Source organism: Microtus oregoni, unplaced genomic scaffold (assembly GCF_018167655.1).
Source record: "Microtus oregoni isolate MIOR12 unplaced genomic scaffold, Mior012 000062F_ref0000492, whole genome shotgun sequence".
In the NCBI taxonomy this organism is placed as follows: domain Eukaryota; kingdom Metazoa; phylum Chordata; class Mammalia; order Rodentia; family Cricetidae; genus Microtus; species Microtus oregoni.
The window spans coordinates 10247713-10275097 of NW_024543872.1; the positions used below are offsets into that span (position 1 = coordinate 10247713).

The 27385-nt window shown below is 46.5% G+C and overlaps 1 protein-coding gene across 2 annotated transcripts; it reads left to right on the plus strand.

The window, feature by feature from the left end:
- The first annotated feature begins 768 nt into the window (after positions 1 to 768).
- LOC121439692 (dnaJ homolog subfamily C member 27) lies at positions 769 to 27385 on the plus strand. 2 transcript variants are annotated; one of them, XM_041640274.1, is made up of 7 exons: positions 772 to 1039; positions 4421 to 4503; positions 7508 to 7577; positions 11543 to 11707; positions 12363 to 12485; positions 20037 to 20197; positions 23596 to 27385. In XM_041640274.1, the coding sequence occupies exons 1-7, from the start codon at positions 950 to 952 to the stop codon at positions 23726 to 23728; spliced, it is 825 nt and encodes a 274-aa protein (XP_041496208.1). In that variant the 5' UTR covers positions 772 to 949; the 3' UTR covers positions 23729 to 27385. The 2 variants fall into 2 exon arrangements, with proteins under 2 accessions (XP_041496209.1, XP_041496208.1); XM_041640275.1 differs by lacking the exon at positions 20037 to 20197 and having other exon boundaries at positions 769 to 1039.

Here is a 27385-nt window from a genome sequence, read left to right on the forward strand (position 1 = left end):
CCCCCACCCCACCCCCCAAAAAAAAAGAAAAAGGAAAAGGTTGAAGAGCAAGCCAGTAAACCGAGCTCTTCCATGACCTCTGCCATAGTTCCTGCCCTAATCTCCTTTGATGCTGAACAATACGGAAGTGTAAGGCAGGTTAAGCCCTTTTCTCCCCAAGTTACTTTGGTCATGGTGTTTCTTCACAGCAATAGTAACCCAAAGCCAGAAGTACAAGTAACACAGAGGTGACTTAAAGGAGGCTGAGAACATGCATATATTAGATAAAGATTATACGGTTACCGAAAGATTATATATTTATTTTTGTTTGTCTGAAACAGGATTGTACTATATAGCCCCACTGGCCTTGAAAACAGAGACCCACTTGCCTCTGCCTCCAGGATGAAAGCATTTGCCTGGACACCCTGCTAATTATGCCATCTTTATGTGACTGGAACATTCGCAGAATCCACTGCGATCCTGGGAGGTCAGTCCCCTGCAGAAACTGAGGGGTCACTGTAATGATGGAGAAAGAAAGAAAAAGTCCATAGTTTGCTTAGACTTTTTGGCGTGCCTGGGCCTTACACTAAATTTCAGAAACTCCCCGTGATGTTCACTCTTCTTTTTGCCACTAAGTGCAGACCAACCCTGGGCCAAGCAAAGAAGCCCCGACTTCTAGGTGTCGTCGCCCACGTCGCCTTGGCCCACCAGGACCCCGAGACCCAGTCCTCCCGAGCCCCGCAATGACGTCACGGCACGCTGTCATCGCGAGACTCCGCTCGCCCTCTGCGGCTCGCCGCTTCCCAAGCGCCCGCGACGGTCCGCGGCCAGGCAGCGGTGGGGATGGCGAGCCGCGGAGCCAGGGCGGTGACGAGCGCAGCGGCTCCGCCATTGGGCAAGGAGGCCTGAGGGACGGGCTGGCTGGGTGCATAAGGACACCGGAACCGGCAGCCTCGGCAGAGCGAGGGCGATGGAGGCCAACGTGCCTCCGAAGCGGAAGGAGCCAGCCAAGTCCCTCCGCATCAAAGTCATCTCCATGGGCAACGCCGAAGTGGGGAAAGTGAGTAACGCTGGTGCGAGGGGCGGGGCCGCTGCTTGCGGTGAGACATGACCATTGGCTGAGAGAGTAGCCACTCAACAGCCCGAAGCCCCGCCTCATCACTGCTCCGGGAGCAACCCTGGAGGCCTTGCAGCTTCCAGAGGAAAACTACCTTGACCTTTTTTGACCTTTGGGCTGCACGCTCTCGTCACCTCCCACAAGAAGGTGCCTGGGGTGGCCTCTGACCTTTGACTATATTTCGAAGGTAGTAAAGAGGCCTAGGTCCCAAATTTATACTTTAGATATCAAATTTGCTTTCCGAAAGAGGGGTCCAAGACATGAAGGTGGGGAGAGTCATTGCCTCCTAGCTGTGGCGTTTAAAGGGATGTCTGTGATAGATTCAGAAAAATGTCGCCGGGCACAGTGACATTCCCATCAGCAGAACACAACAACCTACTGCGTTTCAGGGAACATGCCCTGGCCGCCCAGGATCTTACGTTGTTTTTGTTATAAATTTCTCATGCTGTCAAGTCATTTTCGCAGAGAAGCCTTTATTCATTCATTCATTTATCCATCTATCCATTTCTTTGTTTATTGAACCGTCTTTCTGTGTGTTCCATCTGCTGTGTATTAGCTATTAAACTTCCTCCCCGATGGGCAGTGGTGACCTAAGACTTTCCCCAAATGAATTCAGATGCCTGTTCTTCTTACTCAAGTTTTCTCCCTTAATGAGGGGAAGCTGTTGGTTAAGAATCCCAAAGTGGGCAAATCAGTGACAGGGAGGGGGATTGGAAGCAGAGTCTACACTCTCTCAAATGCGGAAGACCTACTGATGGGAGTATTTAAACCAGTACACTGCACTTAGAAGACGTTCAGTGAATATTTATTACTGCTTTACTGTTTAGCTCCCCCCTCTACTACTTAGGTACCATTGTGTATGTGTTAACCAAACCTTTGTTGAAATTTAACATGTATTGACTATTAACTATGTTTCAACTCTGGTTTACAAAGCTAAGGAAGTTGGGAGAGTCAGTGCTGGGCAAGCATGGAGAACAGGTCTATGCCTAGAACCCTGCAAAGACCTGAGCTAGTGGCACAGGCTTCTGAATCCTAGTGCTGGGCAAGCAGAAACAGGGGGATCCCTGGCCCTCACTGACCAACTATCCTAGCCGAGTCAGTGAGCCCAAGAAAGACCTTGTCTCGCCAGGTGGTGGTGGTGCACGCCTTTAATCCCAGCACTCCGGAGGCAGAGGCAGGCCTAGTCTACAAGAGCTAGTTCCAGGACAGGCCCCAAAGCTACAGAGAAACCCTGTCTCAAAAAACAAAAAAACAAAACAAGAAAGAAAGAAAGAAAGAAAGACCTTGTCTCAAAAAGATGGCCACTGAAGAATGACATCCATGCGCTTAATTAAAACTCCCATTTCCACCTAAATTTTGGCTTTCTGGGTAGATAAAAATTGAACAGTTTTGAAAAATGTGCTTAATAGATTTAGTAAAACAGTAACCACCATTTTTATTCACTACTATTTTTAAAAATATGCTGTCGAAATTAACATATATATATATATATATATGAGAGAGAGAGAGAGAGAGAGAGAGAGAAAGAGAGAGAGAGAGAGAGAGAGAGAGACATGAGGTTTGTGGTGAATGAGAATGTTGGGTCAGATCCTAGCACACCTGTGAAAATTGGCACGACCTTTGGGGTCCATTGTCAGTGCAAGAAGTTGGATTGAATATTAATAAGGGTCTCTGAGAAATGTCAAGTTTCCCACATGGAAAGGAATAAGCCCTTGGGGTTGGGGTGGGCAGTAAGCCTGGTGACCTCAATCAGTCCCCAGAACTCATGGTAGAAGGAAAAAACCTTTATCCAAATTTCTAATTGCCCTCTGACACAGGGCACACATAGCACATACACACACACACAGTCAAATTGAAGGGAAAAAAGAAAAAAGATATTGGAAATAACCCCTTTCTTCCCTAAAGATTAAAAGCCATAAAAAAAAGTCTTGAATAAAAACGCCTTAATGAGGGCTGGAGAGAGAAGCTAGTTCATCTGTTAGAGGCACTTGCTGCTTCTGCAGAGGACCAGTATGCAGCTCCCAGGACCTGTGTCAGATCGGGTGGCTCACAACTGCCCGTACCCCAGCTCAAGGGGAGCCAACGGCCTGGTCTGTATTGTGTTGCCAGCTGCATTCACATGTGTATACAGCCACAGACATACAGTGTACACGTGATTAAAAATAAGATTTAAATTCAGAGCAAAGCCTTGGTGTGATGGAAGTCCCATAGAAATCACTTATTTAAAACATACAACTCGCTGACTTTCAGTTCACTTGCAGTTGTGAAACCGTTACCATCGTCAGTTGTAGAGCGTTTTCATCATCCCCTGAAGAAAAAGCGTAGCTATTAACAGACTCCCTATTTCCCCTAACCAGTAACCCACTTCCTGCCTCTGTGGATTTGCCTGTTCTGGCTATTTCATATGAATGGAGCCACATACTACATGATCTTTTACTACAGACATCTTTCACTTAGTGTAATGCGTATAAGGTGAATCTTTGTTGTGGTATGTATTGGATGTTCTTCATATCGTAGAAATACATTCCATCATGTGGATGTAATACATTTTATTCATCCATCTGGCCTGTTTCTGTTTTTGGATACTGGTACTTAGGATAATGATAATGTGGACTTGAAGACTTGGGCCTTGACTCAAATATGACTTTAGTATCTTGATCTTTTGTCATTGGGAAATGATGGCATGGTTAACAGGGCTCGGTGTCGGCAAGACAGGCTCATCTGGAGACATGCTGAATTGGATGACGGCAGGAGATGCTCAGACATGTGGATCTGGTCCCGGATGTGGCTGTTTGTAATGAAAGTGGGAGGGTGGGGAAGGTCTGCAGAAGGAAAGAGCAATGATTGGGAATAAAACCAGAAACATCCGTATTTGGTATGAAGGTAAGAATTAAAATTCTTTTCTTTAAGCTCTTCACTTGTGCCTTTGATCCCAGCGCTAGGGAGGCAGAGATGTGAGACAGCCTGATCTTCCTAGTGTTCCAGGTCAGCCAGGAATGAGACCTCCTCAAAGCAAACAACAAGTAAAACCCTCACTTTTTATACTTGTTTCAGATGCCTTTTATTTTTTTGTCTTTTGGGGGTTTGTTTATCTTTGAGACGAGGTCTCATGTGGTTGAGGCCGGCCTCGATCTCCTCATTGTTCTATTTCTCTTTCTCGAGTGCTGCAGTCACAGCTCTCCACTGCCACGGCAGCTCGTTTCTGCATTTGAGAACACTTTCATTTTCACTGAGGTGGCTGAAGAAACCCTAATGAAGAAATGTACTCATTTGACACATCTTTCCAGTGTGTATTACTAAATGCATGCATTTCTATCCTCCTAGAGCTGTATTATAAAGCGCTACTGTGAGAAGAGGTTTGTGTCTAAATACCTGGCAACAATCGGAATTGACTATGGAGTCACAAAGTAAGTATACTGTTCTCTGGCCTGTTCGTTAGGCAGGTACTCAGAGTGTGTCCTGAGAGAGTCCGAGTCTGCATCAGAGCGTATGCATGGTTGCACTAAAATAGAGGCTTTGAAGATAAACTGGAAAGGATGGGGTAAGGGACTTCTTCAGGCATCTGGTGCCATCCTTTCAGCCGGCCGGTGTGTTAGGTACCTGCCAGCCCAGACCTGGTTTTAGACGTGGGCTTGGCAGCGATGAGCACAAGCCTATCTGGAGCTGGGGCGTCTGAGGACAGATTTCTGTGTGAGCAGGTCCTACCAGCAAGTGGGCTTTTAGGCTGCTTTGTCTTTTGTTGGTTTATGATCTTGATAGCTGGTTGGAATCCAGCAGATTTGAGAATAATGAATTTGGGGATAAGTGGGAATTTATTTGGAGTGAATCTAGAGTGGCTGGAGAGAGGATTAACGCGGCAAACAAAAGCAAAACAACACAACAACAAACTTTTAAAAATGCCACCAAAGAATAGAATTGGGGTAAACAGCATATTTCTTTTCTTTTTTTTCCCCCATTTTTTTGTTTTTTTGAGACAGGATTTCTCTGTGTAGCTTTGGAGCCTGTCCTGGAACTCACTCTGTAGACCAGGCTGGCCTCAAACTCACTGAGATCCGCCTGCCTCTGCCTCTCTAGTGCTGGGATTAAAGGGTGCACCCCCACTGCTTGGCAATGCCATATTTCTTCCACGTGGAATTTCAGGCCTTACTGTAGAATGCTTGTGCTACTTGTATCTGTTTATTATCCCTGACTTTGAGACAGGGGTATTCTTTTTTTTGTTAACATTTTTATTTATTCTTTGAAAGTTTTATATGTTTGCATAATGTATTTTGATCATATTAACCCACCATTACCTCCATATGTGCATGGGTGTGAGGCCATTCACTAGCATGGGCTACCTACCAGTGGCCACATTCTCCTTCCCTCAGCAGCCATCAGCTGCCTGCCAGTAGCTTCTCCTACCAAAGACGGGGCCCCAAAGGTTCTCTATCCATGCTGGAATTTTGACTGTCTTGACTTGGTCTTGTCCAGGTGACACCAGTTCTGTGAGTTGGGTGTACAGCTGCCACCATAACCAAAGTCAGCATTTCACATCTTTGTTTCCCACCTGCCATTTCTTACATTCTCCTGCCACCTCTTGCTTGCTGGTCCCTGAGCTGGCTTAGTCGAGGCTGATCTAGACGATTTATCTGTAATTAAGCGTTCGTAGTTATCCTTGGCACTTTGACCAGTTAGCATTTATGTATCAACCATTACCCATTACAAGAAGCTTCTCTGACCAAAGATGAGAAACACACAGGTCTATGGGTGTAAACGTGAGTATTGAGAGGGCAGTTTGACATCATGACCTTTGAACAAAACAACACTAGTTCCTCCTCATCTGTCATCTCCTGGCCGTAGCTTTTGACCAGGTTTACAGTATCAGGCATGAAATCCCTCCTGTGGTAGCTGGTTACTCTCCTAACCGCCATGCCACTATTACGCCATGGACATATCTTGCCAGGCAGGTTGATTTTGTAGCATGTAGGGTCTACCACTGGGGGAGATCATGATCTCTTTTCTTCTGGTACTATGTAGGCTAGTCAGGAGAAAGGGAATTTCCTGGTCAGTCAAGATTGATTTTTTTATGTCCTGCATCCAAAGTGAGTACTGTAAGAAGAATTTTTATGTTTTCTCCAAATGTCCAGTACAGTGCTTCTCCCTGGTGACTGCTTGGTAAATATTGTTAGAGACATGCACTTAAAGGTGAAAAATTTCCCTATCAGATTATGAAGGCAATATTCAAGGAGTTCAATAAAATTGATGGGGTATGTCTGTAACAGAATATCAGTTGTGTGAAGGACAGGGTCAAGTTTATGTATGTCCTTCCAGACTGTATTAAGTAGTTCAGGTCAGTGGAACTCAGGAGTTCTATGTAAATTCTCTCGCCATTTTTCAACTGAGAGCAGCAGAAGGTGTTTTGCACATTTTCTCTAAAATGTGAAACTTGTAGATCTTGACTGTGAACGTTATGAAGGCCTTCATTTGAAATCCACATTTCTTTCTACTTTTCCTTCCCATTTTCTACTTCCGAGCATACTCATCAGTGATGTGGTGGGTCATCCTATTTAAGACAACTTTGTTCAGAATCCATATCAGTGCTTAGTTTATCTAAGAAATGGAAATTGTTGTACGATACCATGGAATTGTAACTTATTTATTTATTGAGATGGCAAAATAGACTGTTCTGCTTCTTACAGATTTTTTTATTAAAAAAAGATGATTATTCCATGATAAGTATTGTGAAAATTCCTTCCCAAGGGAAACATAAGCCACGTTTACCCCTCTTCCCAAATCTCAATAACAAACCAAGGCAAGATTCCACCTAGGGAACCAGTGTGTTTCTTTGGCTTACAGAGCATAGGTGAGGGGTTACCTGTGGTGTGGGTACTCCTCTTCCAAAAGGTTGCAGTAGAAAGTCTTTACCAGCTGGGAGAAAGTCTTTCCCCATAGCTGCATAGATGACACCCCTGTTGCCCCCTGTGTTTCCTAGTCTGTATACTCTAGCCCTTCCCCAAGGTCATGTGCAATTAAGATTGTGGGGAGTGGCTGGATACTCTGATGAGGGTCTCATAACCCTCCCCCCATCTCCACCTTCCCACTCCCAGGACATAACCAGTCACCAAGCTCAGGTGGGATCAACCCTTCACTTGGGAGCAGCTTGTTGGTTCAGGGTGTGGATTGAAATATCTATAATGGGAAATGGGTCCTTAGTCAGGGCTCAGTGTTCTAAAGCAAGGCAAAAGGCTTCTCTTGTAAAGAATATCCAGAGTGTTGGGCAGTGGTGGTTCAAAAAACAAAAAAGATTATCTGGAGTTAAGAAGAAGAGGAAGAAAGCTTCTGGAAATGTGACCCATTTCCTTTTGAAATCCATAAATAACATAAATGTCAATGCAGAAACACAACCTTTGAGATGGTCTCTGAATATTTCAGGGTCCAAGTCAGAGACAGAGAAATCAAGGTCAACATCTTTGACATGGCTGGACACCCCTTCTTCTACGAGGTAAGAAGCTTTATATCCTGTCTTGATGCTGGAAACAGTAGAAGTTAGTTTAAATCACATGTAAAGTGTAGCTCATGTTGGTTGCTTACCTTCTGAGCCTCAATTTAGTGAATACTCTTTGATCACCTATGCTTTCCTGGAATCGAGATGGGAAGTTTTATGGCTAGTGTTTCAAACATTTGAATGAAAAAGACATTTCGCTTTTAGCGACAGCAGACCTGCGAGCTCTGCCCAGTGGAGGACAGCAGACAGCCTGGAACTCTCCAGCCTTTCCTCCCCAAGCCTCTGAATAAAGTGCTTTGACTCCGGAAAAAAAAAAGACATTTCCACTTTAAGAGGATGCTGGCCTTTCACTTCAGACCTCAATCCAGAGTGTGAGCGGATAATGATCACAGTCCCCTGTGGATGTAACAGCTCAGCAAGGTCCCTGCTTTCACAGCAGGGCTGCGACCTTCCCATCACTCCCCAGCCTTGGAAGAAGGCGAAGCAGGCCTGCTTGGTTTGTGTTCCTTGGTGTGGCAGGCCTGGAAGAGTCGCGCACTCTCTGCTGGTGACCTGTTTGCTGACTTGGCCACTTCACTTTAGTCCTTATCTTTGTTATTTCCTTCTCTGTACTTTGCTTTGCTTTATTTTGCTCTGGGTTCTGGGTTGCCAGTTGCAGACTCTTCTGTGTGCTGAGTGCTGTGGATTCTCTCCTCGGCCTTGCCTCGTGTGTCCACACACACCGAGATGTTTTTATTTTACTTTTAGTTCTGTGGATCTTTTTAGGATTTTGCTGTTTGGGCTTTTCATAGCTTGAATCCTTGAATCTGTAAGTTATAGCTTTTAGCACGTTTGGACATTTTCAGTCATCTTTTCTTTTCTTTTTCTTTCTTTTTTCTTTTTTTCTTTTTGTTTCGTTTTGTTTGTTTTTTGAGGCAGGGTTTCTCTGTGTAGGCCTGGCTGTCCTGGAACTCACTCTGCAGACCAGGCTGGTCTCTAGCTCACAGAGATCTGCCTGTCTCTGTCTCCTGAGTGCTGAGACTAAAGGCGTGCACCACCCCTGCCTGGCATTGCAAGTCATCCTTTCTTTTGAGGCAGGGACTGGCTATGCTGCCCAGACTGGCCTCATATCCAAATTCTCAGTTCTCTTGTCAGAGATGTCTGCCTTGCTAGGGCTGCAACCACCACGCTGCCCATTCTTCATTTGAGCACTCTCAGCTGTCTTCTTCTTATTGATCTTTTTAGTACAATAGGTTCATGAGTCCCTATTAGTTCATTCATAACCCTCCATTCGCCACAGGCACTCATGCGTACATACACACACACACACACACACACACACACACACACCACTCAGATTGGGTGATTTTTGCTGTTCCACTGATTTTTAATTTTTAAAAACTGCATTAATTTTTGTTTCTTTGTTTTCAAAACTGGGTTTCTCTGTAGCTTTGGAGCCTATCCTGGAACTAGCTCTTGTAGACCAGGCTGGCCCCAAACTCACAGAGATCCACCTGCCTCTGCCTCCCAAGTGCTGTGGTTAAAGGCGTGTGCCACCACTTCCTGGCAAAAAATTACATTGATTTTTGATATGTATACATGTGGGCACATGAATGCCATGATGTGTGTGTGTGTGTGTGCGCACACGTGCGTGCACGCATACCTGTGTGTAGGTAGGTGAGCTTTGGGGAGTTGGTCTTCTCTTTCCACCGTGTAGCTTTTGGGAAGTAGACTAAGGCCATCAAGCTTGGCAGGAGGTGCTTTACCCACCAAGCCACCTCCCTGGCTGCAGGGGCCGCTGTGACCACCACAGCCAGCAGAGCGTGACCAGCAGAGTAACAGCCCACAGGGGGCCAGAAAGCACTTCAGTTCACCGTGACTCGTTACCTGGTGTCAGATCAAAGTTTAGGACCTGAGTAGTTTAGTTTAGGTATGTTTAAGCACAGCACAGTTGGAGTAAACGTCTCTGGTGATAATTAACTCCATCCTGTATGCACAGTAAAGCACAAAGTAAGCTAAATAAAGATCAGACACGACTACATCAAAACTCTTTGTAAAGTGCATGAGATAGTTTGTTTGTTTGTTTGTTTTTGTTTTTCGAGACAGGGTTTCTCTGTGGCTTGGGAGCCTGTCCTGAAACTAGCTCTGTAGACCAGGCTGGTCTCGAACTCACAGAGATCCGCCTGCCTCTGCCTCCCGAGTGCTGGGATTAAAGGCCTGCGCCATCACCGCCCGGCGAGATAGTTTGTATAGATTAAAAAAAACAAGTTCAACTGGATGGTGGTGGCGTGCACCTTTATTCCCAGCACTGGGGACTCATAAGCAGGCAAATCTCTGTGAGTTCTGAAGCCAGCCTGGTCTACATAATGGATACCAGGACAACCAGGGTTCTGTAGAGAAACCCTGCCTCAACACCTACACCAAAGGGAAAAACAAAACCAAACCCCACCCTGTAATCCCATTTAAATGAGATTGAATTTTGGAGGACATGGGGGTGGGGAAACAACTGGGGAATTTTGAGCCAGGCTTTAAAAAGATAAGTTACAGTGTGGCCTGGTGCTGGGAAGCCAGCAGCAGTGTGGTGAAGGCCGCACTGGACTCTGTGGAAGGAAGGGGAGAGGTGGAGAAGCACGCAGACACGATCCATCCGCAGGACCGTGAGTCTGCTAGAGGGAGACAGAGCAGTGGAGGTGGACACTGGGTCTTCAGCCTTAGCACTGATGTCCCCACATGAGAATTCAGTGAGACCTCCAGCTATCCTGTGCTCGCTAGAAGGAAGCTGAAGCGGGGAGCAGGCTGATCTTGGAGCCTGTCATAGTTGAACCTATGCACGTGGTTGATGGTGCATAACTGTAGAGAAAGATTCACAAAGGAAGAGGGCCCAGGGCAGGATTTGGGGGGTGGGACTGAGAGTAGACAAAGGTAGAGAGAAAGAGTTGGTAGAAGTTCATTTTTATCTATTTCATTATATGTATGTTTATTACATGTATATGTCTATTCTATACTCTCACGTATGTCTGTGCACCAGACCTCAGAGGTCAGAAGAGACTGATGAATCCCCTAGAGCTGGAGTTCTGAACGCTGTAAACCATATTTGGGTGATGGGAGGCCGATCTGTGTCCTCTGCAAGAACAGTGCTCTTAGCTACTGAGCCATCTCTCCAGCCCTGGTAGAAGATACTTTAGGAAGCTAAGAAGATGGCTCATTGGGTAAAGTGCTGGCCACACAGCATGAGGACCCATGTTAGAGCCAGGTGTGGTAGTTCACGTCTCTGACCCTTGATCAGAATGTCTGGACAGTCAGACAGAATACCAGGAAGAAAGGGAGAAGGAGCTTATATGGATTGATTTTCCCAGCGCTATACTAAATGGATTGCCATCATGACCTCACCTGGTCCTAGTCCTATGATCCCCTTTTACGGATGAGGAAGTACAGAAGGGTTCTGTGATTTGCTCAAGGTCACACAACTTCTAGTGGTGTGATCCCAGAGCTGCCTGCCTCCTCAGCTTTGCTCCTTACCATCCAATTACTTTGGTCTCTGAATTTGGGGTTCAAATTGATGTATGGCCCTGGAGCATTCTGGGAAGCTGTGCCTGGAATGCTGGATGAAGTCTGGGATGTGATGTTTGTGTGGTGGAAGCCATTGCTCACAATTGTGTCATTTTCCTTTAAGTTCCTTTTGACTGTTTGTCCACCTCCCTGAGGAGATCTTGACACAACTGTCTTCCAAATCTGCCAACAGCTAGAGAGTGCTCGCTGAGGAGCCATGGTCTGATTTCAGCTAAAAATTCTCCTGACCTACAGATTTCCTTGTTTCATTTTGATTTTATATAAAGTCCTCTAAAAGTCAGTGACTACTGAGATATAATAATGAGTACCCTGACTGCAGAAAAGGACACACTTTGTTAAGTTAATGGCTGTGAAATCCATCCTTACAAAGATCGCAGAGCCAACACCTTGTGCCTCTGTTCTTCCATCTGAAGGTCCGAAACGAATTTTACAAGGACACCCAAGGTGTGATATTGGTCTATGATGTGGGACAGAAAGACTCCTTTGATGCCCTTGATTCATGGCTGGCAGAAATGAAGCAGGAACTTGGGCCTCACGGGAATATGGACAATATCGTCTTTGTTGTGTGTGCCAACAAGGTAACTATTTTGAATTGCTTTGCTAACGTGGCTGTTTGAGGACACGGAAAGGCAAGAGCTGGATGTATGGCTTAGCCTGTAACCCCAGACTCAGCAACTGAAAGCAGGAGGCTTCTGAGCCAGAGGCCAGCCTAAGCTATATAGAGAGTCCAGGCCAGCTTGGGCTAATCAGACCTTGTCTTCAGTCTACAAACATGGATGTACACACATGCACACTGCAGGGAGGCGCTGTTTTAGAACATAGAGTAATTGCCTCTGAGACAGAAACCACAAAACCCTGGTCTAACTGGGTTTTTATTCATTTATTTTTTTCCCTTGGTATCCAGCCTGAGGAAGCAAGCAGTCTGGGAAAAACTTGACCTGGTGGGAGGGGTTGTTCATGGCAACAGCAGAAAGTGGCCTCTTGGGTAGGGCAGGCCATGATGCAACTTTCACAGATGCACATACTGGCTGCTTTCCGGTGGGAGGAAGTGGGAAATGCAACTTAATTAGACAGAACCCAGTCAGTGGGCTTTTGTTGTTTGGTCCCATTTAGCCTGGTAATTTTATAGGTCGCTCTGACACTCAGAGAGGAAGATTTCACTGGGCCTGATGCAGTGGGACAAGGGTGGATCTTCTCTCTGCCCTCCCCCAACTTTCTGACTTTCTGTTTCAGATCGACTGCACCAAACACCGTTGCATTGATGAAAGTGAGGGGCGTCTTTGGGCTGAAAGCAAGGGGTTCCTGTACTTTGAAACATCGGCACAAACTGGAGAGGGAATCAGTGAGATGTTCCAGGTAACCAGACATCCTGCTGTGGTTTGTGTCAAAGCCAGCCATGCCTGTTTAGAGTTAAAAACTGTGAGAAGCAGAACAGTAATGAGACTTTCTCAAAAGAGAGAGAGGGGGGTGGCGGGGAAGGGAGGTGGTGGATCTGTCTGCTCTGTTGTAGGTCAGACCTGCTCATCGTCACAGTCACCTGGAGTTGTAGTTACTGTTCTCATTGCTGCCATCAAATACCTGCTAAAGCACATTAAGGAAGGCAGGGGGTTGACTTTAGGTCACAGCTAGAGTACAGGCCATTGTGCAGGGATGCTAAGGGGACGGAGGTTGAGCGTCTGGTCCCGGTGCACCCACGCTCATGAAGCAGAGAAAGGTGAAGTTCATGCTCAGCTTGCTTCCTGTTTCTTCAGTCCAGGACTCATCCCATGGAATGGTGCTGTCATACTTAGGGCGAGTCTTCCTAACGCAGTCTAGAAAAGCCCTCACAGACATTCTGCAGTGAACATAATTCCATCAAGTAGACAGTCAAATGAACCATCACACACGGATGTCTGCTTCCGACCTCTGGAAGCCTCACATTGCCATGGAGACTAGGAATTTTTACTTTTATATTTTGTTTTTTGAGTCAGGGTTTCTCTGTATAACAGTCCTAGCTGTCCTGGAACCAGCTCTGTAGACTAGGCTGGCCTCGAACTCAAAGAGATCCACCTGCCTCTGCTTTCTGAGTGCTGGGATTAAAAGCATGTGTCATCATTGCCTGGCTTTGGATTTTTACTTTTATTTTGGTTGAGACATGGCCTCACTATGTAGTCCTGGTTGTCCTAGAACTTGCTATGTAGACCAGGCTGGCCTTGAACTCACAGAGATCCACCTGCCTCTGCTTCCCAAGTGCTGGGCATATACCACCACCCCTGACTAGAGTCTAGGAATTTGTGTCTAGAAAACAGTCCAGGTGATTGTGATGGTCTTCAGGTTTAGCAAGTTGCTGTGCTACTTCCCTGGGATGGAGATTTTTCTTCAAAACCATCTTTGGATAATGGTGTTGCATTCATATGAAGCTTTGCTGTGGCAGAATTGCCTTGTTACACACAGATGTCTAACCCTGTACTCACAGAGGTTACAGTTAGCTTAGAGAGTTGGAGACAGGCTTTGCAGAATCCAGTTGGTCACACATAACAATCCAGAAGGCAGTAGAAGGATGTGCTCACATGGCAGCCTGAGTAGATGGTCATTTCTTGTTATTGTGTGTGTATGCATGCACAAGCACTTGGACCTGACCATATGTGTATAACTCTACTCTCAGGTGTGCAGAGGTAGATGTCTAGTGTCTTTCTCTCTTGCCCTCCACCTTTGAGTCTGGGTGTCTCGATGAACCTGGAGTTCAGCTGTCCAGATTGGCAGTATCCACTTGTCTACATCTTCCCCACCTAGTGCTGGGGCTGTGGGCACCAGCCACTGCTGCTGGCTCCCTAGCCCCAAGTGTCACTCTTTATTTTTTTTTTTTTATTTTTGTGACAGGGTTTCTTTTTCTCTTTCTTTCTCTCTCTCTCGGGTTTTTTTTTTTTTTTTTTTTTGAAACAGGGTTTCTCTGTATCATAATCCTAGCTGTCCTGGAACTAGCTCTTGTAGTCCAGGCTGGCCTCAGACTCACAGAGAGCCACCTGCCTCTGCCTCCTGAGTGCTGTGATTAAAGGTTGCGCCACCACTGCCAGGCTTCCAGAGGTCACTTTTTTTTTTTTTTTAATTTTTAAGGTGCTGAATCCTTTGTATGGGGAACAGTTTAGATGAACACTCTGGGACCTTTTTTTTTAATTAAAGATTTATTTATTAATATACAATATTCTGCCTGCATGTATCCCTGTGGGACAGAAGAGGGCACCAGATCTCATTAGAGATGGTTATGAGCCACCATGTGATTGCTGGGAATTGAACTCAGGACCTCTGGAAGAGCAGCCAGTGCTCTTATCCTCTGAGCCATCTCGCCAGCGCCCAGATGTCACTTTTTAAAGCCATTAATTTTGTATAATTTTAAGAGATGTAGGCTACTTGAAACAATAAGTCATAAAATCAGGGCTTGATCCATTTGGAAGTGGAGGTGTGAATAAGCTATTTGTCTTCTTTTTTTTTTTTTGTTTTTGTTTTTTTTTTTTCGAGACAGGGTTTCTCTGTGGCTTTGGAGCCTGTCCTGGAACTAGCTCTGTAGACCAGGCTCGAACTCACAGAGATCCGCCTGTCTCTGCCTCCCGAGTGCTGGGATTAAAGGCGTGCGCCACCATCGCCCGGCAGCTATTTGTCTTCTTATGACTGTCTGGCGTTTGAGGAATTCCAGCCTTTTGTGTAGTGGAGCTGTCCTGCACTGTCGGTCTTCACTGCTGGGTGGGATTGTACTGACCGTTTCTCTGGATTTTCTTCTCCCAAGAGGTCATCCTGGGCTGGCAGGGTGATGCTGGGTCGCCATGCTTCCTATTCATTTGTGCACACTGGTCTGCGTGTTTGCCTGTGTGTATCTGTGAATCATGCCCGTTCAAGGGCCGACAGTCCTGGGTATTTACACGTCTCACCTTATCTGAGACGTGACAACGTGTGGCAGCTATTGTTTTTGTTTCACATATGAGAGCATCTCAGGGAGTGTATTAGTAACTGTGAGAGATTACAATTGTGTTTTTTTGTAATTCAGAACCTTTTTTTAATAGATTTATTTATTTATTATATATACATGCTTACATGTATGCCTGCAAGTCAGAAGAGGGCACCAGATCTCATTATAGATGGTTGTGAGCCACCATGTGTTTGCTGGGAATTGAACTCAGGACCTCTGGAAGAGCAGGCAATGCTCTTAACCTCTTAACCTGGAGCCATCTCTCCAACCCCTAATTCAGTACTTTAACTGTACATTGTGTGTGATCATTTGATATGCGTATACAATGCTATACTCTGCAAATCAGGAGGCCCTGCTGGTTGGAGGTTGCAATCTACCCTGGCCTGACAGCAACATGGATGACACCCCCTCCCTATCCCTACTCCAGGCAGAAGGTGCTCTGTTCTCCACCTGACCTTATTTGGAGACTGTCTCTAGGCCCAGATGCCTGCCTTATCTCCAGTGTGACCCTGGATGTAGTTCCCTGCTGCCTGTGTGGTGATTAGATATTGTGCTAGGAACTTTTGATAGGACTGTGCTTCCACAGATGATAACTAAGACTTGTACTGGGGGCCTTATGATAGGTGTGTGCTGTTTAATGCAAGTTAGGTGATTCTCCACTACCATCCCCAGTCCTTTATATTCCCTGAATGTGGAATAAACCTGAGTTGACTCACTGAAAAAAAATCTTCGTAGATTAAATTCCATTCTGTCTGGCCTCTGTGTGTCTCATAAGGTGGAAGCCATGCTCACTCTCTACGTCTCTGTCCACATTGCATCTTCTTCCATTTCTGGATGTTTTGGAGAGTCCGTCTGCACCTTTGGTTTGCAGCAGCAGGCTATGCTGGGGTGTGTCTCTCTTCATATGTATCCTACCTGGGGTTTATTCATTTCTGAGAGTGCCTGGTGCCCACAGAGGAGCTGGATGGAGTCACAGGCTGTTATGAGCTGCTAGGAATTAAACCCAAGTCCTGCGAGAGCAGCACATACTCTGAACTTTTTTAAAAGCTTTTTTGTTTTTTTAAGAGTAGGTATTTTTCATCAAATGTGGGAAGTCTTGCTGTTTTATTTCTTTGTGTGTGTGTCTGTGTGTGTGTATGTGCACGTGTGCACGCGTGCACGAATATGAAGACCAGAGAACAGTCTTGGGTGTCATTTCCCAGGTTCCATCCCATTGTTTTTTGAGATGGGGATCTGTCACTCATCTGCCACTCACCAGTTTACCTAGACTGGCTGGCCGGCAACCCCGGCACCACCCGTCTGTGGCTCCGCAGTGCTGGGTTATAAACACAAACTCCTATGTGCCGCATTCTTAGAAATGAGGGTCAGACTGAGGGCCTCGTGCTGGTGCAGAAAGTCCTGCCAACTAAGCCATCTCTCCAGCCCCTAGTTTTGTTTTTGTAAGACAATGTTTTCTGTGTGGTCCTAGCTGTCCTGGAACTAGCTCTTGTAGATCAGGCTGGCCTCAAACTCACAGAGATCTGCCTGTCTCTGCCTCCCAAGTGCTGGGATTAAAGGTGTGCACCACCACCACCTGGCTGTCCCCATCCCACTTTTTAAAAAGATTTATTTAATTATTTATTAGTTTCTTATTTTATGTGTATGAGTCTGCCTGGTACCACAGAGGCCAGAAGAGAGTGTTGGATCCCCTCGAGCTGGCGTTGCAGGCAGTTATGAGCTGCCATGTTGGTGCTAGGAACTGAACCCAAGTCCTCTCCAGAGCTTTTAGCTGCTAAGTCATCTCTCCAGTGCCCAAATAAGATTTTTTTGTTAAAGACAGGGTTTCTCTGTGGCTTTGGAGGCTGTCCTGGAACTCACTCTGTAGACCGGGCTGGCCTTGAGCTCACAGAGATCCGACTGCCTCTGCCTCCCAAGTGTTGGGATTAAAGGCGTGCGCCACTACCACCCGGCTAAATAAGATATTTTTTCAAGATATATTTTCCTTTAATTCTTTAAGTGTATTTTTCTTTATTTCCTTCCAGTCTTTCTTATAGATAGCTGTTTTGAAGTCTGTCAAGTCCACTATTTGAACCAGCATGGGTTTAGTTACCAATGACTGCTTTCGGCTGACAATGGGTCACCTTTCCTAGTCCCTTTGTATGGTAGTGATGTTTTGATCGGGTACCACATCTCTGGAGAGTACATTGTAGAGACCCCGCAGATTCCTCTGTCTTTGCTGGAAGAATGTTGCTTCTTATTGCAGGAGGAAGATTGCAATGAATTTGATTTTTGTTTTAATGTCAGAGTTCTGAAGGAAGCCCTAAGTGTTTCCTAAACCTAATTTGGCAGGTTTCAACTTCCAAATTCTGCCTCTAGCCAGTCATGTTGGTCTTGGCTTTGGTATAATTAGGATGGGTGAGGTTCCTGAGATGCACACAACCTTTCTTTGTGCCCCAGGGGGATTTCAGGAGTATCCAGTAGGTGTTCTGGGAAGGCCAAGCTCAGGTAGGTGTCTTGGGCTAGCTCTTCCCCTGGAAAGTATGGATTATATTCTCGGCTCCTGTCTGACAAGCCTGAGGTGGCCTCCATCTCCGTATGAGTAACCTAGTTCTTGGTTAAAAACCCACGAGGAAGCCCAACCTAGAGTGGGCCCAGCTCTGCCCAGTTCCCTTCTGCCCAGTACCTTGCTCTGCTGATTTTTGCTACTGCTATAGCCTCAGACTCTGGTCTCTGTCTCCTTCTCTCAGTGGAACTTCGTGTCTGTAAGATCCAGATATGGCCGCTAGGAAGAGAGTTGGTATTTCACCTCCTGGTAGTTTTTCTGTTGTCCACTCCTGAAAGTGGCTGCTTGTGCTTTTGTTGACCAGCTGACAGGAGGCCTGGTCCAGCTTTCTACACTAAATGGACTAAGCTGAGGTTACCGCTTTGACCGCACGCCTGTGGAGACTAGACTGGGCGTCAACACCGTGTGTTCTCACAGCTGCTTGTGCTCCTAGAATCTGTCTGTTTCTAGTTCAAGTTAATCCAGCCTACAGAAGATGTCAACCCTAACTCTGGCAACGCTTGTGAACTGTGAGCCCATCTTCATCTTTTATTCTTCAGTCTGGTTCTTAGTAGACAGGCAGGTAAAGGAATCTTTGTCCTTGACAGGCTGACAGGAGCACAGCGGCTGCGCTGCTCTGTAGGAAGCCTGGAGCTGTGCTTTCCTAGTGACTCAATCGGATAAACATTCTCTTGATTTCCTACCTGTGTAATAGAGACTTTGTGCCAGGAGGAAGATGGTTCTGCCTGATCTAACATTGCTAGCAAAGGGTAATGCTAAGGCCACCACACGGGAACCGGCACCCTTTGGTCCTGGCCTGGTGGCTTTCCCCATGGTATTCTTTCTTTCCAGATGTCAAGACTTCTTATTAGGTTCCCAGTTGGTTTGCAGTTAGTGGAAATGAGAAAGAGAAGCTTAAGGGAAAGATACATTTTTAAAAGACTTATTTTATTTTTAATTATGTGTATATGTTTTTGCATGTGATATAAGGAGGCCAGAGGCATCAGGTGAAGGCAGTTGTGAGCCATCTAGCATGGGTGCTGGGACCCAAACTCCGCTCCTCTAGAAGAGCAGTGCACACTCTCAACCTCTGAGCCAGTTCTCTAGCCCCAAAGATACCTTTACAAAAGGAGATAAAAGGTGCTGCTGAAGAATCTGAAAGAGAGGAAAATATTTTAAGAGAAACTAAGGGAAGAGGAGATACACCAATTAAAAGTAGTTATAGGCACTGGGAGTTTACAGTACTTGCCTAGCAAGAAGGGCAGGGAGAAAGGAGAGGAGAAAGAAGGGGAAGAGAGGAGAGGGGGGAAGGAGAGGAGAGACAGGAGGGAGAAGAGACTTACTGTCCTTATAATTACAGAAATGTGGGCTGGAGAGATGGCTCAGAGGTTAAGAGCTCTTGTTCTTGCAGAAGACTCAGGTTCCGTTCACCCAGGAATACATACTGCAGAGCTGCCTGTGGTAATGGCATGCCTATCATCCTAGCACTGAGAGTTCAGGATCACCCTCTACTACATAGCTAGTTCAGGGCCTGCCTAGGCTATGTGAGACCTTGTCTCAAAAACAAAAAACAAAACAATTCAATATTGTTTGCAGTGACCAAAAGACTTAACTGGCTAGTCCAGGAATAGAAAATTGAATAAATTGTGGTAGAGCCACAATAGGAAACTGAGGTTGCCATAAAACAAAGAAGGTCTGTAAAGGTAGGTCGATTCCAAGGCAGATCTAGGGACCGGACTCAGGTCCTTGCTCACACTAAGCCATCACTCTACTGCTGAGCTGATCCCCAGTCTCCTTAGTTTTACTTTTTGTTTTGAGGCTGGGTCTCATTAAGTTACTGAGGCTGGTCTTGAACTCACTCTGTAGGTTAGGCAGACCTTGAACTCCTGCCAGGTAGCGTGGATAGCAGGCATGCATCACCAGGCCTGCACAAGATGTATTATTGGGAAAACCTCTAGGCATTGTGTTGTGCCCGAGATCTTGCATGTAAATGTTTGTGTATGACATGCGCTGGTAGCCGATGTTTCTGTAGGGACACCAAAGTATGCTAATGACAGCTGTATCAGGGGAAAGGAAGACTCAGGGTAAAGAAAATTCTTAGATTTTACTGTTGGGATTTTTCTAACAGTGTTCATCTATTAGCAACCTAAAATGTGCTTCTCTGAGAGTAGGATTATGAGTCATTTTCATTTTTAAAATTAAACTAATAAATTTTAAGTTAGCTGATACTTTTCTGCTTTAAAAATATGTAGTTAGGGGGTCGGGTAGAGTCCTAAGGCCCTGGGCTCTGTCCTCAATGCCAAGGGAATGGATATAAATACAGTTGGATCACATGAGGAAAGTCTTACAAGTGAGGGGATGACTTGTGACTCTGGAGAGTCACTGAAGCGTGTGAAAGGAGCTCATATTTCACACACTCACCTCTCTGGGTGTGTTCTCTTCGCAGACCTTTTACGTGTCCATAGTTGACTTGTGTGAAAATGGCGGGAAACGTCCTACTGCAAATAACTGTGCTAGTTTCACCAAAGAACAAGCCGACACCATTCGCAGGATTCGAAATAGTAAGGACAGTTGGGACATGCTGGGAGTCAGACCTGGGGCCTCGAGGTAAGCAGCTTTAGGGTGCTTAGTGCGGAATTCTGGAAGAGTCCCAAGGCTTTGTTGCCAAAAGTACTACCCAATCTTTCTTCTTCTAATTGGCTGGACACTTGAGGATGTGTGGAAATAAGTTTCAGAGGGACTCTGCCCCACTGACTCAACACAGAAATAGAAGGCGCGTTTCCTACTGAGCGAGCCAAACACTTGGTGAAATGGTCTGCTCCACATTTGATGGTGTTGAGCAAGAATCGGACACAACCTAAGAAAGCTTTACAAAAAGTCATTCTTAAATCATAGGATTTCAGAAGAAGAAAGATATCTCAACTTGCTCTCATTTTTCTGGGGAAACTGGTGTTCACTGAAGTAAGTGATTATTGAGGCCCTAGGAGACAGTGGTGTCTCTCGACCCAGGAACAGTCTGCCCAGCTGCCTTTCTCATGAACCCTGCTTGTTCTCATCTGTGATTGGGTTATGTGTAGTTACCCGTTTTGTTCAAAAGATTTATTTAGGAAGAGTTGGGCATGGCAGTTGAAGAAGAAAAGTTTGGCTCTTTATTGACTTTGGTTAACTAGAATCTACCAGAGCTCTGGTAAATTCCAGGGCCTCTGTGATTTCTGTTCCCTAGCCCATATAAACACAAGTTTATCTGTACAAACTGTGTATATCAAACGACATTGGCACATTTGGGACAAATCCTTGAACATTAGAGTGTTAAGTTCTAGAGAATTCTGTTTGTACTTGTTTCGGGTCAAATGTTCTTACAGTTCTTGGACTTTAAAGAGATCTCACCACCTGTAAGTGAGACATTGTTGACACACACACCTGCGCCAGTCTTGTTTCCCTAGAACTTTCCTTTGAGAGTCTTTGTGTACCTGTAAATCTCAAAAGGCACTCTGTGCAGGGGCCACGAATAACACTGAGCCCATCTAGACATATCCCCAGAGCAGTGGCTCCCCTGGCCCTGCCCCAGACTCCATCTTGGAGAAGGAGGGTATCCTGTACTACCTCAAGGACACAGGGTCTTCAGCTAAATACAAACTCTGGCCATTCAAATTTCTTCCAAGAAGGAAAATGCTTTTTGATAATACCAAGTCGTATGTAGCGCTGGGGAAGGTGGCTCGGCGGATGGAGTGCTTGTTCTACATGCATGAGAACCTGTGTTTGGACTCCCAGTACCCACACAGAAGCCAGCATGGCAGCATATATGTATCCTGGTTTGGGAGGGCAGAAACAGGTGAATCCCTGGAGTGTAGCATGATTTCAAATTTGTCTTAATAATAAAAACCTCAAGTCAGACAGAGGGGTAAATGCTGAAAGAGCAGAGAAGCAAAGCAGCCAGCCACTAGTTCTTATCACTATGAAATCCTCAGACTGGGGCATCCTGTCTCTACAAGTCCTCAGACTGACTGGACTGAGCTCCTGTCTCCTCCTGCCTTATATTCCTCTCTCCGCCCAGCCATTATCACTTCCAGTCTGCACCTCCCCAGTGCTGGGATTAAAGGTGTGAGCCCCCACCCCTTGGCTCTGTTTCTCTTTTAGACTGGTGTTACCTCACCAGTTACCAGGGTGGCCTTGAACTCACAGAGATCTGTCTGCCTTTGTCTCCTGTGCCACCACTGACTGACCTCTGTAGTTAACTAGTGTGGCTGGTTCTGCACTTTGATCTTCAGGCAAGTTACATTTGTTACAGCACAAACAAAATATCACAGCACAAACAAAGTATTACCACACTAGCTCACAGGCCACCCAGCCTAGCCAAAGCAGCCATGTTGAGGCCTAACAGACCCATTGACGTCTGGCCTCACACATGCACAGACACAGGTACACACCACACAAACACACAGTATAAGCTGGCTGTGGTGGTGCACACCTTTAATCTCAGCACTCAGGAGGCAAGAGGCAGGTGGATCTCTGTGAGTTTGAGGTCAGCCTGGTCTACAAAGTGAGTCCCAGACAGGCTCCAAAGCTACAGAGAAACCCTGCCTTGAAAAAGAAAAAACAACAACAACAAAAACCAAAAAACACTCTCACACACACACGATAAAAGACTGCATATTGCATATGTAGAATATAACATGCAAACAAGAACAAGAAATTCAGAAGGACTCACCTGGCAGCAGGAAAAGCTCTGACATGTATGCCTGAGGCACATGGACTTATTACCGTGACCCCAGACCTTAGTCTCCCAAGATTACACCAGACTCTACCATCTCCAAGGCAGCAAAAGGCATCTCTGTAGTTGGGAGAGTTCTGTGAGAAGTCCTGCCAACAAAAAGACCCAGCATCATGCCATGCCCCAGGATCGCAGGGACTCTGGTGTCGAAAGGAAGCTTGGGAAGGAAAACCATGTGACACCGAGGATGAGTGGGAGTGGGATGGGGAAGGAAAACCATGTGACACCGAGGATGAGTGGGAGTGGGATGGGGAAGGAAAACCATGTGACACCGAGGATGAGTGGGAGTGGGATGGGGAAGGAAAACCATGTGACACCGAGGATGATGGGAGTGGGATGGGGAAGGAGTCTGCAGACTCTGGGCCCTCTCCAGCCCGTCCCTGCTATTCAGGACCATGGAGTCCTCTCAGCAGCTCCCCCTTCGTCTTCAGCTACTTCCACTGACTTTTTTTCTTTTTTTGGTTTTCGAGACAGGGTTTCTCTGTAGTTTTGAAGCCTGTCCTGAAACTCACTCTTGTAGACCAGGCTGGCCTCGAACTCAAGTAAATCCACTTGCCCCTGCCTCCCGAGTGCTGGGATTAAAGGTGTGCGCCACCACCGCCCGGCACTTCCACTGACTTTTGCTTCATGTTGTATGAGCTCCCTTCCCTTGGCTGTTCTCACAGATGCCTCCATCTGAACTGTTGCTCTCAGGCCTGGGCTGCTGTGGCAATCTCCTCCCCGTCTCTCAACGTTGAGAAAACAGCTTCCTCAGTGCCCACTGCCACAAAATGCCTCCTCCTGTTGCTGCCAATCAAATCCAGTGTTTTTCCTTGTTTTGCTTTGGAGGTGGTAGCATCTACTCTCTGCTCCAGGCCTCTCCACCAGTTCCTCCCTGGCACTCCAAATCCTCCACCAAGAGCTAATCACATGCCCTTCTTCTTCCAGAAGCTTCTCCCAGGGGATTTTTCCTGGTGCCCAGGCTCTCCTCCCTTCAGTTAGTGAAGGCTTGCTCTGGGCCCTTGGTGTCTAGAGCTGCCTGGCAGTGGCTGACCCTTCTTGGTCTGTCTTCTAGACTCACAACCATATTTTTCTACTTGTATAGGACCATCTGTCTGTTTGGTTTTTTTAGTCTTTTAGTTCTACCTTTCAGAAAAGGAAATAATCCCATGGGAGATGTGTAGTATATCCAGAGAGCTGGAATGCAGGATTTAGGGACAACTCAGTTACTGACAGAACGTGGTGCTTTTCACAGGGAGGAAGTCAATAAGGCCTACCGGAAACTGGCAGTGCTGCTTCACCCAGACAAGTGTGTGGCGCCTGGCAGTGAAGATGCCTTCAAAGCAGTTGTGAATGCCCGGACAGCCCTCCTGAAAAACATCAAGTAGAAGGCAGAGGAAGCGACATGCAGGCTCAAGTGCAAACAGACTCCCCTTGAGGTGACATCACCAACATGGACTTTCCCTTCACAAATGCTCACTGTTCGGTTCCCTCATGTGCTGTCATTTGTAAGTGAATAGTGGGGGTACCTGTGGGCCTTTCGCGGTGAGATGACCTGCTTCTGTGTGGGAGAGAGCCCCCATCTCATGCACTGCACTTCATTTCTTACTGCCAGATAACTCAGTTTCCATAATTGTAGCATCACCTAGGCATTGGCTTCTCAAATCCATGAGGGTTCTTCTAGAGAGGGGGAGGCCAGCAGGACACTTTGACTCAGCTGTCTCTCCTCCCACCGAGCAATCCATCCATATACCATCATCAGAGAAGGGATAAAACCAGGAAAGAAAATAACAGCAGCAAGCGGACAGCACCCAGCCCCTGAGAGCTTAGCATCCCCGCTTCTTAGCTAGTATTTTAACCATCAACCTGTGGTTAGATCCAGGCATGGGGACATGTGCCTACAGTCCCAGTACTGAGGAGGATGAGGCAAGAGGATTGTGAGTTTGAAGCCAGTCTGGATTACATGGTAAGAGTCTTTCAAAGAAAAAAGGAAAAACAAACACCCCTGTAGAAGAATGTAAAGTGAGGTGGTACTGGTCTGTCCACTTGCCTTTTTAGGAATTCTCTCTGTTCCTTCCTCAGCCAGCAGGGGGAGAGATGAGCCAGGGCTTAGAGAGAAAGATAGTGTCCTGAAGAGCTGGCGACCTGAAGCACACCGTGAATCCCAGGTCTTTGCTCTGCCCCAGACATAGTTGCTAGTAGAAGAGCAAGGAGTGCCGAGCCCCTGGGAACAAGGGACCAGAGGCCAGGACAGAAGCACTTAGAAGGCGTGCTATAGATTACTCGAGGATGTTTGTTCAGCCACACCATACAGAGGGAAAGGCCAGCTGAGCTCAGGTGTGTTGGGCACTAGACTTGTGTGCCTCCTCATGCCTGCCATAGGTGGTGGGAGAGGCAGGCAGGGACTTCTCCACGAGTGGGTCTCTTCCTTCCACACCAGTGTTACTCTGCTTCTCTTCTCGCCCCGTTCTGTTGTCATTCCCCACCTCTGCTATGGCCTCTCTTCTTGAGTCCCTAGTTGCCCTAGGCTCAGCTGTTGGGGGCGCAGTGTGACATCTTGGGCCTGTGCATGGCAGAATCTCTACAGGTTTTCTCTTTGGGCTCCAGATTTCTGAAGAGAATTTTAAATTACAAGGATGAAAACTCATTCCGCATAGAGAAAGCATCCTCCCTGCCTGGTGGACACATAGCTGGACGGAGCTGGATGGAGCTGCATCTCTTACAGTGCTGGCTCATTGCTCGACTTCTGTCTCTTAGCTGTGTTTTTCATATTTTTAGCTGCAGCCACTGTGCTAACTGGAGCTTTGCAGGACAGAAAAGCATTACTAGGCTGTGACTTTAAGCACCTACCTCCTAATGGCTGCCAGATAAGAGTCCCACCTAAGAAGACACTCCTGTCTTAGAGTCCAAGCCACTGCAGTCTCATGAACTGCTTTTCTCTACCGTAGTAGCCTCGCTCTGCATGGCTGTGCTCAGCGACACTGAGCTTAAAGTGCTGTCCTTCATGGATTCAGATCTGTGTAAAAGAGATAAAGAGATCTGGGGCGTGGCTTTGTGATTTCTTCTGGTCCTTGAACTGGCTTCTCGGATGATAGAACTCTATCCACCTCCAGGTTCCTGTGGGCCTCAGTTCTGCTTGAGACTTTTCCCATGCCTAATGTACCCCACTATCCACCTGCTCTTGGAACAGAAGGCGAGAGGCATGTGGATGAGGGATTGTGCTTGGCGCTGTCAACCCGAGTGAGGGGCCCAGTCTTCGCCATGGTTGTTAAAGACACCTCGTTCAGAGCATGAGCAGGTGAACCAGTCACAGCAGGACGCTTGAGTGTTCCCGTGCTGATCCCTCAGAGTGACTTGCTGAAATGGAGCCTCGGCTTGATTCTTACATCTTGAGACTTTGTTTCTGAGATCTTACTTGTTAACATTTGGGTGGCTGTATACTACTTTATAAATGTAATTGTGAGAAAATGAAAAGGCTGAGCCTCAGGATCCCAGGGTTTTTCTGGTTTTCATAATCCCATCAGGAGGGCTTTAGAACCATTGATGCTTGCCTCGAGATGAACCTTAGCTTCTCGGAATCCCTTACAGACCTCTGTGCTCAGTTAAATTCTTGGCACATGTGTGTGCTTTGTCCTTCACCCTCTTTACAACTTAACCCAGTTAAGATCTCAGAACATTAGCAGGAGTCCAACTCAATCATTTCAGTGACTAAACGTTTTTTATAAAGGACCTTATTTCCCCCCAGAAGGGGTAAAACATCTGAACAGTTGTTATTGAAGAAAAGCCATTTCTTCTGCATCTGAGTCACCAACAAGTGTCACTTCTTTAACTTATTGGAAGTCCCTGGAGATGTGTCAGAGTTAGCTTCCAGTCATCTCAAGCACTTTAGAATATCCTCCCCTTTGTCAGAGAGATCCCCTCCTTTGGTGCCTCCCAGGGAACGACTCTTCTCCACTGTCAGTGTCTCTTACTTAAGCACGGCCACTTTATTTCCCCATTTCAGCGTGTCCTTGTTTGACCAGCCTGTCAACTTAAGAGTCCAGATGTGGAGGATAAATTCGCAGTCATTCTATAATCTGTTCACCATTCTTTAAGGCTTGTGTTTCATCTCAGGAAACTTGTTCTCACTGATTGAAGTCTCAGGTGGGAAGTATTTCTTTATACCTGCAAACTGGTACCTAATTCTTAGTCCAGTGAGCCAAAGGTTGGGTAACCAACTGGTCAGTGAGCCATAGGTCGGGCAGCCGGATGGCCAGTGAGCCATAGATCGGGCAGCCAGATGGCCAGTGAGCCATAGGTCGGGCAGCCAGATGGCCAGTGAGCCATAGGTCGGGCAACCAGATGGCCAGTGGGCCATAGGTGGGGCAACCAGATGGTCAGTGAGCCATAGGTGGGGCAACCAGATGGCTGAAAGCTCAGTAGTGTAAGACAGGAGTGCCTGCCAGCACTGCATTAAGGGCAGTGGCAGCTGCCACCAGGAGGATGAAGGAATTGCTTTTGGCCATGACAGTGTCCTCTCCAGGTCTGGACTGGCACTTCCCTCACACTGTGACCCATGGAGCTAGGTCCCCCAGCATTTTTGGGAAACTTTTGAAAATGAATTTAGTTGCAAAATCAAGCTAAGCAATTTCCACTGCAGGCTTCACAAGCAAGGAACCGTTCATCCTTCTCATCCCACTGCCGAGCACAATTTTAGACATGGTTAGTGCCCCTTGGACATTGATTGCGCCATGAACTGTCTCTGGGGCGGATGAACGTGTTCCCTTGTGGTGTGGCTGTGGCTGTCATGCAGTGCGGTGCTGGACTGTGATACGGCTGTTGGTGGAAGGCCTGGTCCTGGGATGCTGGGCAACTGGGGTCAGCTCCCTGCACTGATCGCCCTCTGCACACCCTTCCCCTTGACTGTGAATGCTCTTACAAATTTACATATTTGCTTTCTGTTGAAATAACCGAAAGTGTTAAACCTACCAGTTGTTTATGTCTTGTATACAGAGTGTCATATGTATTTAAGTTGTGTATTTTTATAGAGTAAAGTCAAAGAGCAA